Source organism: Dermacentor silvarum, chromosome 6 (genome assembly GCF_013339745.2).
Source record: "Dermacentor silvarum isolate Dsil-2018 chromosome 6, BIME_Dsil_1.4, whole genome shotgun sequence".
NCBI classification, from domain to species: domain Eukaryota; kingdom Metazoa; phylum Arthropoda; class Arachnida; order Ixodida; family Ixodidae; genus Dermacentor; species Dermacentor silvarum.
The window spans coordinates 28,072,470-28,088,913 of record NC_051159.1 but is presented as its reverse complement, the minus strand read 5'-3'; the positions used below and the strand labels follow the sequence as shown (position 1 = coordinate 28,088,913).

Below are 16,444 nucleotides of genomic sequence, written 5' to 3'. Positions count from 1 at the left end.
AGATAGCCCAATTCTACTTCATGAGCTGGTCTACTCGAAGAGGCGGACATTACTTGCACAAGAAATTGAAATGCATAATCGAATTATTAACAAAAATTCACTAAATAAGTTTTTAACTAATTACCTGGTGGCCCATATTGTAATTTACAAATTGTAGCCGTGGAGTTCGCAAGGTGGATCCACTTGAAATTAATTCTCCGGTTGACACCAGTTTCGACATATTAACAGGGTGTCTACCAACCGGGAAAACCTGGAAAACAGGGAATTCTCAGGGATTTTGAATATTCTGGAAAAACTCAGGGAAAACTCAGGGAATTTGTGCCTCTATCAGGGAAAATTACTCTAGGGATGGGCGAATATATGGTATTGTTGAATATTTAATTGAATAATTCTATGTTCGTTATTCGCTTCGATTCGAATTCATGGATTCAATATTTTCGAATTATTCAGCGCTCCCGAATAGGCAGCCAAAAGCCACGGACGGTCGGTACACATCTCGGAGGCTGTGCTTCACGTCATGGCTGCCATACGTCACCCATAAATCTCGAAGGCTATATGTTTTTGCATTAAAGAGCCTGAAATGTGCGACGCAGAAGAGCAGAAACGGCGCTGGCGCACAACCGAAACGAAGCGGCGGAGTCCGCATGGCCATAGTAAGTAGCGGAAATTGTACGTGAATGACAGCAACGACGGAACGCTTCGTGCCTATTTGTGCCTTTATTGTGTTTACCGCCGCGCGTAACAACGCGTTGGCCGCGGGATTTCATAGTCGCCACCCATCATCGCGTCGATAGCTGCCGCGGTTTCTTTCGCAGCGGTTTCGTTTAGTTTCGTTTTGACTCAATACGCACGTCGGCCGCATGCCTAAAGAGCTGCGTAGTGGCCATCCATGATCGCATAGATAGCGACCGCGATTTCGTCTGAAGTTGTTGCAGTGAACGGTAGTTCTGACTCGGTGCGTGCGTCGGCCGGGTACGGCCACACTAGCAGCAAGTTGCCGCGCGTCAGCGCCTTGTCGCGAAGTCCACCGTGGCAATCGCATCTCGCCGCGCGGCAGCGCGATATGGGGCCGTATTCTGAAACGTCGAAATCAGCATGCGCGCTGATTGGCTGGTTGAGCAAATTGAATGACGTCGGGTTCAACCACCCAATCAGCTCATCCAATTTTGCTAAAACAGCCAATCGGCGCACGCCTGAAAGCGAAAAAAGAAATTTCGCCTAGGCGAACGTTTCAGAATACGGCCCATGATCTCGCGCGCTCTCGGAAAGCGGAATCACCGTGAGCGAAAAGGGTGCAATCGGACAGCGTCAAGAAATCCCTCTAAAGAACCGCAAGAGACGACAATCGTCGATTGATAACCCGGCGCGGAGCGGCGGAGGTCCGGTTGCCATTGGCTCCGTGACGCCACCCTCGTCGCTCTCGGCACCCTAAACCCCCGATTCCTGCCGCTTTTGCCGCGCGCGTCATGATGCGTTGCCGCTCGCGGCATGGCGCGGGCGTTTTTGCCGCTATCGTGGCCGTACCCTTAAGCACGACAAAGTCGCCGTTCATAATCGTGTCGATAGCGGCCGCGGTTGCGACAAGCAGTTGTTTCGGTTTGACTCGGGGCAAAGCTGTCGAGGATGAAGCGCACCGCCTACTGGCGAAAAAATTATCGGGATGTGCGCGCGGTAGTGCAAAGCGTGTCGGAAATAGGGTTCCTCGATGCGTGCGCCCCCCTCCGCCGCCGTGGAGGGTGGAGATATAGTGTTCTAGAATAGGGGTAGTGGGCTCAGATGACGGCTCCGCTTGAGGCCCTTGATGTCGCCTCTGAGAGATGGCGCTACAAACATTCTCACCTGAAACGTTTTGCAGTCTTGCGCCTACGCTATGCGGGTTATTTCACTGCATAGCGTAAATCTAAAGTTCTTGCTATCTGTATTACCGGAAAGGCGTAAATTCGCATTTTGTGCTGTATATAAACTTTACCATTGTGACTGCGACGGCTCGGGCGGCGTTATCGATGGCCTCGCGAGTGCATGAATTTGGGCGCTGGTTCGCCACCGCAGTGGGCAGCTTGCGGCAGTTTGTAGCAGTTACTGTGACGATAACGTGAGCACGATAATTCGTTTTATATATATGAGCACGATGATTCGTTATATATATTGACACGTATACATGTTTATCTTTCACCGGTGGCCGCTTTCCATCGGCTAACAAATGTTAAACGTTATTGCTCGGCGCAGGACGCGCCTGTATCGGAAGTTTCTAGAACGTTATCGATGCTTCTTTCCGTTGCCTGTTTTCACCGACGCTTATGTTATCTGATTGTATGACAGACGCGAATTGTCTAGAACTTTCTGGAAGACACGCGGGCACCAGGGAATAATCTGGAACATTCGATGACTCATGTATAAAAGCTGACGCGTTTCGCCGCTGAGCAGATTTTCGACGATCGCCGACTGTGTTCGCCGCTTTCGTTGCGCTTCGAGTGTAGCCTGCTTTTGTGGGCACAGGTTCGCCCAATAAAAAATCAGTGTCGTAATACAGTTTTACGACTGTTTACTTCAGCGTCACTACTACGTGACATTATATATATATATATATATATATATATATATATATATATATATATATATATATATATATATAATGTAAAGGTCGGTCCACCGACCGAAACTGTTGGGAAAATATTAAACCTAAGATAACCGCGAAGTTGTGCTTCTGATTTATATATATATATATATATATATATATATATATATATATATATATATATATATATATATATATATATATATATATATATATATCGAGAAGAAAGGGAACCGAGGGGCCCGATTATTTTAGGGTGAGTCTATTCTCCCGGCAGTATTTCTCCCGACGCTCACCTCCTATTGGCGCTCGGAAGTCACATGACAAACTGCCGGGGGAAAAACGGCCTGCAGGTTCGCCCTAACCTAACATCACACAACCTAATTTCACCTAATCTAACCTAACATAACACAACAACCTAACATAACACACCCTAACCTTCCAAGAGCCAATAGGAGGTGAGTGCCGGCAGAAATTCGTTGCAGAAGTTCTCCCGGCTGCCGGGAGAATAGCCACTGCCATTGTTTTAATAAGCATATCATAAGAAGCCAACAAACAATAACACCAAGGACAGCCTGTTGTCCTTGGTGTTATTGTTTGTTGGCTTCTTATGATTTGCTTATTATATATATATATATAGTACTAGTTATCACCGTGTAATCGTCCACTGCGGTCCACTAAGGCCAGCGTCGAGCTTGCGCCGCTCTCATTAGCAGTGGACTGCTGCCCAAACTGACCGCACTTGGTCAAGTTGTGGGCAGTTTTCTTGCATCATAAATGCATATACACGACGTGTGGGTACACATCGCCGGAAAGAAAAACATGGCGCCTATATTTATGCAAAAATTATTTTCCTTAAAATATCAAACAAGCTTATTTCTAATTGTATAATTGTAATTGAATTCGAGCAATGATTTCAGCGAGCAGGCGGCATTGCTCTTTGAGCGCATAAAATTGCTTTTGTTTTCGAATGCACTTTCAAGTTCGTGCAAATTTATTAGGAACCGCATCGAAACAAAAGCGATGTACACTATTGTTGCAGCAGTGAAAAATAAGCAAAATCAGCCCAACCAAAGAATACTCAAAGTACTGCACAGATTCCAAAAATATTACAAATCTCCCTGCTAGTGCATGTGGAAAATATTTCTTTGTGCGTACAACAATAACAATGTTTACAAAATAAAACAAACCTTTGTTTTTCTCACAGAGCACATACTAGATACAAAGCACGTTAAGAGCATGCCTAAGAATATGCAGTACGGCGAAATGAAAAAAAAAAAAAAAAAAAAAAAACTCTTTGCCGTTAACGACGTCAATGAAGTCTCTAATTATGTAACGCGGCTCAAAGTGCAATTCGCACACGGCACATGTCTGATCAAGCTTCTTGTCTTCATGGTGTAAGTTTCTTTCTCACTGATGTCTCCTTTCTTCCTCTTGTGGGACGGTGAAAAGAGACGCCTTCGGCGAGTCTTTCACTCGACTATAGCCTGTCCGGCACCCTGATGAAAAACAGTAATTGCGCCGGAGTTTTTCAGCGCACCGTAGAACGAGCACAAAGGAAGTCCGAGGACGTTGCAGAGGCAAGTCGACGAACGTTGCACTTTACAAAAACAATCAAAATCAAGTCGATTCGCGTCCTCGTGTGCAGACTGCAGCAAGCGAATGGCAGTGACGGGAGCGCACACGCTGGCACGGGTCTTCAGGTGGAACTAGCTCCAGCGCCCCTAGCGGCCTCCGGCTCCGGCGACATGCGCGGCTTCAGCTGGAAGCGTGCGCCGCATAGGGCAGAGAGCACACTACCCAATATTCTAGTACACTGTAGTGGAGACAACCGCGTCGTCTGCTACGGCGTCCGCCATTATGATGCCCCATCCGCAGGCAGCCTATAGCCAGGATAGGCAGCAAGCGGCACTTTGCGCAGCTGCACGTAGACTTCGTTATGTAAAACGTGTGGTACTTTAACGATATGACGAGAACACAAAGTTTTCGCATCGGCAGCGTGAAGGTCTCCTATTTACGTTCTGTAATCTTTATTTTTAGAGCGGAATTTGCAGCCGGTCTCGCTGGCAGCGGAAGGCTACCATACACGCCAGCTGCGTAAACACCTTAAGATAGCGTCTTGTTGGGCTATATATTGGTTAAACGTGCGAAACACACACACACACACACACACACACACACACACACACACACACACACACACACACACACACACACACACACACACACACACACACACACACACACACACACACACACACACACACACACACACACACACAGTCCCATCGCATTTCGTTGTGTCTGTGTTTTGTGCCTTCAACGAAATTGTAAAAAAAAACATTCGTGTTTTCGAATCAGTCATCACTCATCAGCTACCCCATTTACGGACTGCATGCTGCAACGCAGGGTATTCTGAATTTTTTTATTTCGTTTACCGTCCTGTAAATGTGCAGATGGGTAAAAATTGTTGAATACATGTCAGATGATTTGGTGCTCTACATATGGCTTTTGTGGCATTAAATCATGGCTCTCATGCAGGCATTGACTATGAAACCTTGTTGAGCATGTTTTCCGCAGCAATATAGCTTAAACCGGTAACTGTTATAAAGCAGTCGGTCATCGATATCTTTAAAATAAAGCGGCCACACGGCTTCTCAACGTAGAGGAAACAAAATGCATTCAATACATAGCAATTTCTCATGTCGTAGATTGTTTATTTGGTTGATAATTTTTTCAAGAACAAGCGCTACAACTCACTGCAAATTAACTGCAGCGCATGTCTTGCTTCCACTCCCACTTATTCTCGTGGCTTCGAGCTGGCGCGACATGCATGTCACGATTTTCATGTTATTAGAACGTGTCACCCATGGTCGTCAGACATTGTTGTCTCGTCATACCAATTTTGGTATATATCAAGTTAGCGAAACGTCCGCAAGAGTACCAAGACCGTGGCACGCAAATCATGCCGCTCATGACATTCATGCTTTGATTTTCATGTTATAACCTGTCATTTATGTTCGTCATGCAGTCATCTTGTGGCATACCAATTTTCGTATTCATCCCATTAACGAAACGGCCAGGGAAGCACCAAGACCGTGACACGTAAATCATGCCGCTCATGACATGCATGTCATGATTTTCATGTTATGACCTGTCATTTATGTTCGTCATGCAGTCATGTTGTGGCATACCAATTTTCGTATACATCCCGTTAACGAAACGGCCAGGAGAGCCCAAAGTCGTAGGCGGCTAGATAGATAGATAGATAGATAGATAGATAGATAGATGGATAAATAGATATGCTCAATGTCGCCGAAGTGCGCTAAGAAATGCTTCGCATTTAAAAGCGCACAACGTAGGCGCAGATCCTTACGCACTTGCAGCTCATGCACAACAAGTGTTTAAGAACAGCGCATTTTGTGCTATCCAGAAACGAACGAGTTAAACAGGCACGTTTACATGCCAGATATCAAGACTACAAGACGGACAAACGCTACGGGAAATAGCGTGCAAATGAACTATTACACACGGTGCACTGGTGATTACGATTAAGCCCGATCGGGATCTGATTTCTCAACAATGATCGGGTTCCTTCTGCAGCTTGGGCAAGGGAGCTGATGACGATCGAGAAATTCGATCCGGATAAGGCTCGATCCCGATCAAAAGTGCCAGTGTCACACAGCTTCAACTCCCCAAACACAGAAAGGCAATAACGTATACGCTGCACAAACAGGAACGGTCCGTGGGTTGCCACTTGTCGCGCCGGATCTTTACCAGCCACAGGAGTCGCCTCTTCGGATCTTTCGGAACATCTTCCAGCCATTTCGCGAATGGTTTGTGCACTGTGGTGCGCAACACCTGGGCATTTTGCCCTAGAAGACGCCGCACACGTGTCTCACTCAACCAGCCGCGACGATGCGTGGGGAGCGCAATGGCGGCCGCCGGTCGAAAGGCGGCATTCACCCCTTCACAGAATGACTCCACCCTCCACGGCGGCGGAGGGGGGCGCACGCATCGAGGAACCCTAGTCGGAAATGATGGCGCGCGCCGCGGCCGTGCTGCGAAGGAAGTCGCGAGGCCTCGATCGCCACTGCGAGAGCCAATCAGTCACGAGATAACGAGAATTGCAGCTTCCGCACTGCTTTTGTGCTAAATAGCGAAAGGATTTGCTCATACATTAAACTAATAAAATCGTGCTGACGTAGTAAGTATTTGCTTATTGTTTTCTGCATACCCTGATAATTCGGACATTTTTTTTTGTTTTTTTCAGTCCCGTGAAATTCGAATTAACTAGGTTTTACTGCAATATGTGATATATACTGTTCGAACTATTCGATTCGATATTATTTGACCAAATCACTACTCGCTTCGAACCTCAAATCCACTATTCGCCCGTCCCTAAATTAGCTGTAATTTCATTGAAAGGGAACGAAAGTTGCGGTAATGGAGGGAGGGAGGGGAGGCGACGCGACGTTTAGCTGCGACACCAAATGCGTATTTATATAAAAATGTGGTGAGGCGAGAAGGTGGTAAAGACTTCGAACGCTGCTCGACGAGTGTCCCGTTCTGATCTCGTCGAAAACTTCTGAGCCGCCCCCAGAGGCACAGGCAACAGTCACCAGCGCCGTGCGCGTTCGGTGCGAACGCGTGCAAAACGCCGACGGCGTTGACAGCAGTTCGGCGCGTTGCTGGTGCTGCTGCATGTCCAAGTTTATACAGCTGATAAAACTACTATTCTTACTCCGTATAGCTATCTACTAATTTGCTATCGCAATTGATGCTTCGCCTTTCGGGTGAAACTGCGACATTCTTTTTAACATGCTTACTAAAGAGTGACAGCATCAGGCAACATGGTGTCAGCCCATCTTGATGTAAAAGAAAGTTCCGTTTCACTCAGGGAATTTAGCAACATCACTCAGGGAAAACCTGGAAAACTCAGGGAATCTGGAAATGTCAACTTGGTAGACACCCTGATTAATTACCGAACTTTGTGGAAAGATGCATTGACGTTCCAGTTAAGCTTGTGCTTCAATGCAGAAAGCGAAGTTTTGTTAAGAAACTAACTGGAACACCAATGCATTTCTCCGTAAAGTTCGGGAATCAATATCTCGAAACTGGTGTCCTCCCGAGAATTCGTTCCAAGTGGATCTGCCTTGCTAACTCCATGGCTACAATTTGTAAATTGCAATATGGGCCATCAGGTAATTAGTTAAAAACTTAATTAGTGAATTTTTATTAATCATTCGATTATGCATTTCAATTTCTTGTGCAAGTAATGTCCGCCTCTTCAAGTAGACCAGCTCATAAACTAGAATCGGGCTATCTGCCACAGGTAACCTTTAGGAATTTTTGAAAGTGTTAGCTACAGGAGAGATTGCCAAGGCCCATCTGAAGGAATGGCCACTGTCGTACAGAGAACGATTCCAACGAGTGAAATATACATACATAACAATTTGGAGCTGGTGCAGTAAGACTATCCCTTGGCAAAAATATCTGCTCTACCTGCCTCCTTCATATGCAATGGCCTCTAGTAATAAACAGCAATCACTGGACCAACTACCTAAACTGTACTTTCTTGGTGGCTTTAATGCCCATGATAACATTTAGAGCAGTAGGTGACTGATCTTCACAGCACAATGGTAGAGAACATAATCCCATCCAATGTTCTAGATATGTTTAATCACATTAAACACACCGTTCATCATCAACAGGCTTAAAGTCACAGATAAATGTGTGCCTCAGTAGTCCATCAGTTGCCACAAACTTCTCATGGAAGACCCACAAAGATCCTTTAGGCAGTGACCTTTTTCCCGGCCTTTTTCATTTCACCTGCAAACTTACTGCCTGTTTCAGAAACACCCTCACACGATACGTGCAGACATTCAGCCTTTAAAGGGGAGGGGTCCTGAACTACTTTTTATTGAAACTGAGAAATGCAGTTGACGTTAAAACAGACTATTTCAGAAATACTTTGCCGCAAAAAGTACTTCAATGCGTTCAGCAGAAGTGAAGTTGTTGGCAATCACAGATCGCCTGTGATCCCCTTTGCGGTACTCCCGGTCCTTCTTCAATGCCTTGTTTGCATTGCGAAGGCTAACACGGAATGGGGTGATGCCCAGAATGCTCCGCCTATTGAACGTCACTGTGACGCGCAACTAAAACTTGATTTTGGATGTTCACATTGATGCCACTTGGGGTGTGAAATGTGCTCTTGGGACAAAAGCATAGCAACAGAGTAATGCAAACAATCAAAAGAGCATTTATTGCTCCTTTCATACACTAATGCCTGCTAGCCGAATTACTATCCAAAGAACATGCCAATGGGTGCGCGACAAATTGAGGAAGTCCGACTCACTGCGACCGGATAGCGAGCGAATAAGTTTGCTTCCATGCTGGACATTGATGCCTAGTCCTTCGCATGCACAGGTCATGCAAACAGTGGGGCGTTCGAACTGATTGCTGTTTGTCCATTCTGGTGCCCCGCTCCCAAGCCTCGCGAGACGGTCTCACAGAGAACGTGTCGGCGCATGCACGAGACATCCGCGCCGCTCGCCGATCCAAAGCCAAAGAGGAACAGCCTCCTCCCTTTTGTGCCCAAGTAACCTCGCTGTTAGGTGGCGTTGGCAGCACAAAACTCGCGCCATCTCTCGTACTACTCTGCAACCAGCTCCAACCGCCGCCAGTGTAAAGCCACTACGGCGGCGGTCGGTGCTGGTTGCAGAGTTGCGAGAGTGTAAAGCCACACGGCGGCGGTCGGTGCTGGTTGCAGAGTAGTATGAGAGATGGCGCGAGTTTTACGCCATCTCTCGACACTGATGGCTACGACACTGATAAGCAGTGGGGCCAAAGCTTCAATCCTACACTGGCCTTCTTCGATTTTCGGAGTTCTGGCAGTCCACTGGCGGCCCGACGGCAGCCAGCTAGTTCCCGTCCTGATAGGAAGTCACGTGAGCTGGGATCCCAATACAACCCGAAGCTGCCTGAAGTTTGCAAAATCGAACACCCGGACAGCTGGCTGCAGGATAAACGTAAACATGCTACCAGCATGGCAGCGGCCGATGTGGCCAGCGCGTGCTCGGCGTAGTTGGTCCATTTATGTGTTGCAAGCTTGAAAATATACAGCTGCATTCGAGAATACAATCACTTTTGCTTGATTTCGTGCGACTGGGCACCTCACTTTGCACAGAGTAACAAACAGCCCGCAACGCGTCCGATGCTAAGACACAAAGTCGCATGTAAATAATTACGAAAGCGATCACTCGAGCATGCCTCGTGGAGGTCAGCCATCGGCGACATATTTAGTCATTTGACAAGAGACGAAAAAGGCAGGTACGTCTTATACGCGTAAAATTTCGTGCCAATCGACATGCTTGAATTCGATTTCAGAAAGTTTGTTTTGGTTGATGGTGCTCCTCTTAAGTCTGCTCCTGTGCTGAAGGAGCTGGGGCTGCGGCTGGCGCATGAAAATGCACGCCGCCTGTGACCAGCGAAAAGCTTTCCACGAAAAATAGTACTAGTCGATCATGACAGGTATTTGGCTAATCTGGCTATCTGGCTAATGAGCAATCATTAAGCTAATGTAGATGTGGCCATTACTCATCTCAACCAGTGCATTCCTTAATATCAACGGCCTATTTGATATAGTTAGAACGCATCGGTTTCGAGCTGCCACCCAAGCATACGATGGAGAGACGGAGCAAACACGAGCTAGCTGCGACGCCTTCGCTAACTGCAGAAAAAAAGATAACGCCGCATATATGTGAGTGATGTTACCACCAGAGAAAGATGAACCGAAAAGGCACCGCAATGTGTGGGAATGAGCGTCTACAACTTCGCGGACAACTTGCGTGGAACACGATGAAAATACCATGCAAGCATGATCGACAGCACCCACACTGACAACGGCGCGCGGCGCGCTGTTAACGGCCGGGTAGAAGCATTCACGGGATACACACACAGAAAAGAAAGCTTCAAATGGTTTGCCGCCTCTCATTTGGCACCGCCTCGCAAGGCGGAACGGTGCGTTAAAACCCTACTAAGATAACGCTAGAAGCACGGTGTAAGAAGAACAGGTGCTCCGACGACGCGGGGGCCACTGGTGAGAAACGCGTCTCACTAATGGTGGTGTTTCACATCTGCACCACTGCATGGCAGCACACGTTAGGAAGCTGAAAAAGCGGGAAATTCGAACGTGTAATTGTAACTATGCAAAGCGCGTCAAAAAAAATTTTTTTTTTTACTTTTCTGCTTTTCACTATAATCATTCAAATTCCTCAGACGCCGAAACAGACAATAACGACGGTAATTACTCCGACAGTGCACGACAGCAGACAGCGTGTGCCAATCCTTAGAAGCAGTCGCCGACAAGCGATGATAAGCTCTTAGTTAAGCAATGTTTACTTCAAAATTGAGCAATCTTTCATCGTTGTTCTTGTTAAGCGCTTAAAAATTCAGACAAACAGTCTGAATCTTAAGAGAGGGAAGGGAAGTCTGCATCTCGAGCTATGACGTTGCCTGGTGGGGACGGATTGTAAGCAAAAAGTGATTCACAGCAAACTGGAACAGCGGGTCTCTCATGTGCAAAGACGGAGTTTCCATGTTCAGTGAAAAGAGCCGACTGCATGGTTCGTAGGATGCTCTAGAACGTGGAGACCAAGCCCTGCGACCAGGAGAGTACGGGTGCAAGAAGCACTTTGAGCCGATGTACGTCACAAATTCATGGACAGCAGTGCATAATAAATTTGTTCTCGTCTGCACGTCCCGAAGAGCAAATTTGATAAATCTGGCTACGCTCGTGTAAAACTAGGCTACGAGATAGGCCACATGGGTACGTATGTGCCTTCTGCACATCAATTGACATCTTTCTTTTTTTGGTTTACAAGTTGCAGTTATATCTAGTCTCTTTTCCGTCGTGTCCGTCGTGAATGTTTAATAACTATGAGTGCGGCACTGACAGAAATACTACACGCTTCTGCTTAGAAAAGGCAGCAAAGCACTTCAGCAATTAAAAATCCCATTATAAGATATTGTTACATAAAAAGAGTGGCCTAAGGTTTGTCGTTAAATACAGTCGCAGGCACTCTACAAAACAGGCTGCAAAGCGTGCTGCCAGCATGGTGGCCAGGGAATGTTTTGCCCCTGGAGCCCAGCCCCCTACAGCCTCCTAGTTGCGTGCGCCCCCTAGCGGCATCCCAACATTAGTGAGACGCGCCACGCGCTTCCGTCGGAGCACCTGTTCTTACACCGTGGCTAGAAGTAACACAATCAGCGATCCACGCACCGTGCTGATGTCGAGAATCGCACCAACAAGTACGTGAGACGAAGTCCAAAACCATGTCAGCAGGGGCGGCGCGCGCTAGCATTTGGCTTGGCACTGCCTTTCTGGAGTTTTGATCATTGCAAAACGCTCAAGAAATCTTAGAATACACACTCGAACCTGGTTATAACGAAACAGGATATAAGAAAATAATGGACCTAATGAAGTAAATGAAATTCCCCTTGAATTCCCCATAGAGATACATGTATTTAAAACCTCATTTTAATGAATTGAAATTGTCCTGCCAATGGATTGCACACCGAGTACATCGCTTTGTGCGGGGTTCGGCACTCGTTTGCCGCGGCAGTTCAAAACTCCCGCATCCCCACATAGAATACGTCGTCGAGCAACACTGGTGTTTCTCACCACTGCGCATAGCTGCGCACCTGCACACAAGCAGCAGCTCACTATCGTACTTCTCCACTGACCTCTCTCTCTTGCGTGCACCTGGCTAAGCGAGACGCGCAACGGTATGAAAGATTAGTGCATTCACTTCAACTGTGTGGCGCAGCTGGGCACGACCTTAAAGATATCCCTGGCTCAATTTTCGGGGTCATGCGCAAGCCTGCGTGGCCACATGCGTCGGTGCGAAAGATTAGTGCATTCACTTCTCTCTATACGGCACACCACACAGGCAGCCGCAGCTGGGCCTGGCCTCAGAGATATACCTGGCGCAATCTGGGGGTCACACCCAGGACGTGCATTCACTGGGCCTCTTCGATTATCAGTGGGCCTCTTTGATTATCAGTCCCTGAAAGCACCGGACTGCTTGGGACTGCTGTCCCGTATTTGATTTTCTCAAACAGCTTTAGAAGTTCCGCCCACCAGTCCGAGAGCTGCCAGAAATGCATTCGTTTTTCATGGACCGGAAGTCACGGAGCTGTCAGCAGATTTTTGCTTGGACAAGCGCAAACAGCTAGCAGACAACGGCCGTTTAAAAAGATCCGCGCAACGTTTGACGCCATGTTGTGAAAGATACCGTGTGCTTCAGCGTACATTGCGCGTTCCAGACTCAGCTGTCGCTTCTGTTAAATCGGTGCTTGGTGTGCCATCATTAGAGTTTTTCACGAGCGGTCTAATTGCTGCAGCTTTAGTCATTTTCCGTATTTTTTAAGAGAGAAGCACAGCGATCGGGCGCACATGCTTGCTTTTCTTGATGGGTTTCGCAAAATCTATCATGCTCATTGCTATATGTGTAGTAAACAGATAAATTTCGCTTTTCAGGTGAGTGAAATTGATGTACGAGGAAACATATATTGCATGGGGCTATCTTACGGCGGTAGCTAGGGTGGTATTATATACAACTGGAGCTTCGCCAATTGCTGTTGACATATATGATGATCGCTTCTGTTGGCAAGTTCAAGCGTTTGATTTTTGGCGTACAGGATTAGCAGACGATGTACACGAGCTCTCTCCTAGACACGCGTCAGGCCTTTAATTAGCAGACGATCTCATGGGCTGTGTTTCAATTTATGTCTATCATGGTAGACAGTCTACTTTGATGTCTACGAAGACAGCCAAGACAGCTTCGAGGCCAAGTAATGAAACGCGTTTCGAGCCGTCTGGAAGATGCTTCTGCGACGTAATGCCACCTCGCGGCAACAAAAAGACAGTTGAGAAAAGCACACATTATTTCTGTATTTTTTAAAGTATTTTTGCCTGCGAACCTATGAAAAACATGGTGACTTACATTAAGGGTATAGAAAAGTGTGTCTACGTTTTTGTGTGCGCAGACAACCTCCCCGTCGAGTTTCTGAGCGTCCTGCTGAGTCGCTATCTTTAGACAGGAAAGTAGCCTGCATCGTTCTTGACTTCGATGCTGTCTTCGCGAGGCTGTCTACTTTGACATCTTCGTGAGCATTGGAATGAGACTTAAGATGGCCGCCAGTCCGCTTAGCTGTCTATTCAGCTGTCTAAGGCGAGTATTGGAACACACCCATGAGCTTTAAGAGGATGTTGATGGGTGCTTTCTACATGAACAGCGACATGGCATGACCACGATTTTGCTTATGATTTTGCTTATATAGGAATTCCGCTTAAATTTCTCAGGCAATGAGCTAGCTAGCGCGACATAAACTGCGCTTTGCGAACATGTTCTATGCACTCAGGCTGCGATTTCACTATGCAAGCTTTATGGTTGTCAGCGACGTGGGCTCTGAGACTGCACCATTTTGGGGGCCACGCTATTGAATTCACTGGCTAGGGGGGCTATCTACGAGTAGCTAAGAGCAGACGACGGCAGCCACGAGAGTGAGTTCCGGTCACAGTGCTTTCGAAGGAAACCTCGGACAGTCCCCGACAGCTGGATCACGTGAATCTGACACGTTCTTCTGTCAGGACTAGTCAGACCGGAAGGCGCTTTGCGGACGGTCTGGGAGTGCATAATCGAAGAGGCCCACTTCTCTCTTTCTATACGGCGCGCCACACAGGCATCCGCAGCTGGGCCTGTCCTCAGAGATATTCCTGGCACAATCTCGGGGGTCACACCCAGGCCGTGCATTCATGTCTCCCTGCGGCGCGCCGCGTGGGCTGGCAGCTGGGTGTGGCCTTCGAGATCGCATTGGCATCGGTGCAATCTCGGAGGCCGCAAGCCGGCCAAGCTAAGTCGGCACGGCAAAGTTCGCTTGCCTCCTCGATCACACAGCGCAGCGCTGTGTTGTGTGCCACGTGCTGCTCGACTGTGACGAGCCATGTGGAAAGCGGATGCAAAACAGCATTACAACGAAACAGAAGGCAAAAAGATGTCGCATCAGATGCATAAGTCAGGTGTTGCACACGCCGAAGATTCTTTTGTTGTTTTATTCAAATTTTATCGCATGAGTGGCTGTGCAGCGATTCCACGGGCCACAAAGCCGTCTTCTTATTTCCGTGTTTACAATGGTGCACCCCATTAGCCATATATTGCAGTAAATGGCAATAATGGATATGGATATAACGAAGTAACAGATAAAACGAAATAATTTCGGCCCCCCCCCTTCACTTCATTATAAGGAGGTTCGAGTGTAGTTCAAGTTTGCATTTAGGACATTCAGGTTAAAGAAAGCGATTCTGTGAGGTCACCAAGAGCTTTCGTGACATAGACACTGTTGCCAGACTGATCTAAGGCAAAGAACCAGAAAATTTACGGCAAGCAGAGAACAAAGTGCTGGCCACTAGGGAGACTCACCCAGAGTTCTTGCCAGGACGGGCAGTGCAGAGCTGAGCACTAGCAGGACGGCACAGTTGCCGATGATCTGGGTCAGCGTGGCTGACGACGGCTTGGGTCGGAGCCGACAGAACACGGGCAAGGTGAAGAAGCCCACCACGGATGCCAGCCACAGGTAGCTGGCACAGTTCAGGAAAGAAACTCAACTGGCACAAAAACATGAGACTTCCGCTCGGGGCCAACTCTAATTTCCCACTTTCATGTAAAATGCAAAGATGTTCTCGTGAGACAACCACTGGGACGATCTAAAAGAAATCTGCAGCACTTAAGAGATAACACAGCATTCTTCCGACTAAAAGTAGCACATTTTTCATTTAGGGCATATTTTCTTTTTAAGGTACCAATAAAATTGAACCACAAAGTTCATCAATGCGTAACTCTGCACCACACTCCTGTAAACTGCTAGAGCATCGGAAGCAGACAATCACATCTTGCAGTGGGATGCCCCTTAACCATAACCAGACAGCAAATACCCTATTTCGCTGCACATTCTGCACTACATACAATTCTTGCGCTCTCAATAGCACACTTTATGACAAAAGAAACAAGGGCCGCACTGGAACATTTTAAAAGTGAAGCACTTGATAAGGATACAGGATGAGCACAATCTCCAACGATGAGCCGACGACACCCAAAGCTGAGAGTGAGCTGATACCCAACGAGAATTGCTGAAACAAACAGTACAGTGGTGTACTCGTGGTGAGCAGGAAAAATTGCACTTTGTAAACACAAAACACGCTTCCCAACCAGGCGATTACTTACCGTGCCATTCAACCTGAAAACTAAACGTGCTGAATAACTGCATGGTGATTACAATATAATTCTTGCGCAAGTCATAAACACATTCGACACAATGGCTACTTGCAGTCCATTATGTGGCAATACTTTCCACAGGGTCTCTAGGCATGATGTACATGCTGTACCAGAAACATTATACAAAAACATTTTTTTAAACACTCCTTAACCTTAAAATAAACAAGAATAATTAGTCAATGTTGAAGAAAATCCCTTTTTTCTAATTTGTCAAAGAAGACAGTGATCCACATTAAAAAAATATTCACATCGCCATCTTAACACTTATAACAGATGTCATAAAAAATGTTAATTTCAACAATGATGTAGAATATAGCAGGTGAGTTTGAAAGTTATGGCTTCGTTATGATGGGAGATATGAACATGCGAAGTTAGAAGAAAATCCCCTTGTAAGTGTGCATTGTAATTCTCTATTTCAAAATGTATTATACCAAAAGTGTGAAAAATTGGTTGTTCCATTGTAATGCATCCACAGCCTTTCTTATAAAGCTTCCTAACTAGTCAAAACATGTTTCATTGTCAAACTTTGCAA

At 46.7% G+C, this 16,444-nt stretch overlaps 1 protein-coding gene across 1 annotated transcript in view; it reads right to left on the bottom strand.

The window, feature by feature from the left end:
- LOC119455347 (protein LMBR1L-like) overlaps positions 1-16,444 on the bottom strand; it is a 98,797-nt gene that overhangs the window by 9,651 nt on the left and 72,702 nt on the right. Inside the window, 2 exon segments of the mRNA XM_037716730.2 lie at positions 15,061-15,218; positions 15,694-15,767. Of these exon segments, the coding sequence (XP_037572658.1) occupies positions 15,061-15,218; positions 15,694-15,767 (232 nt within the window).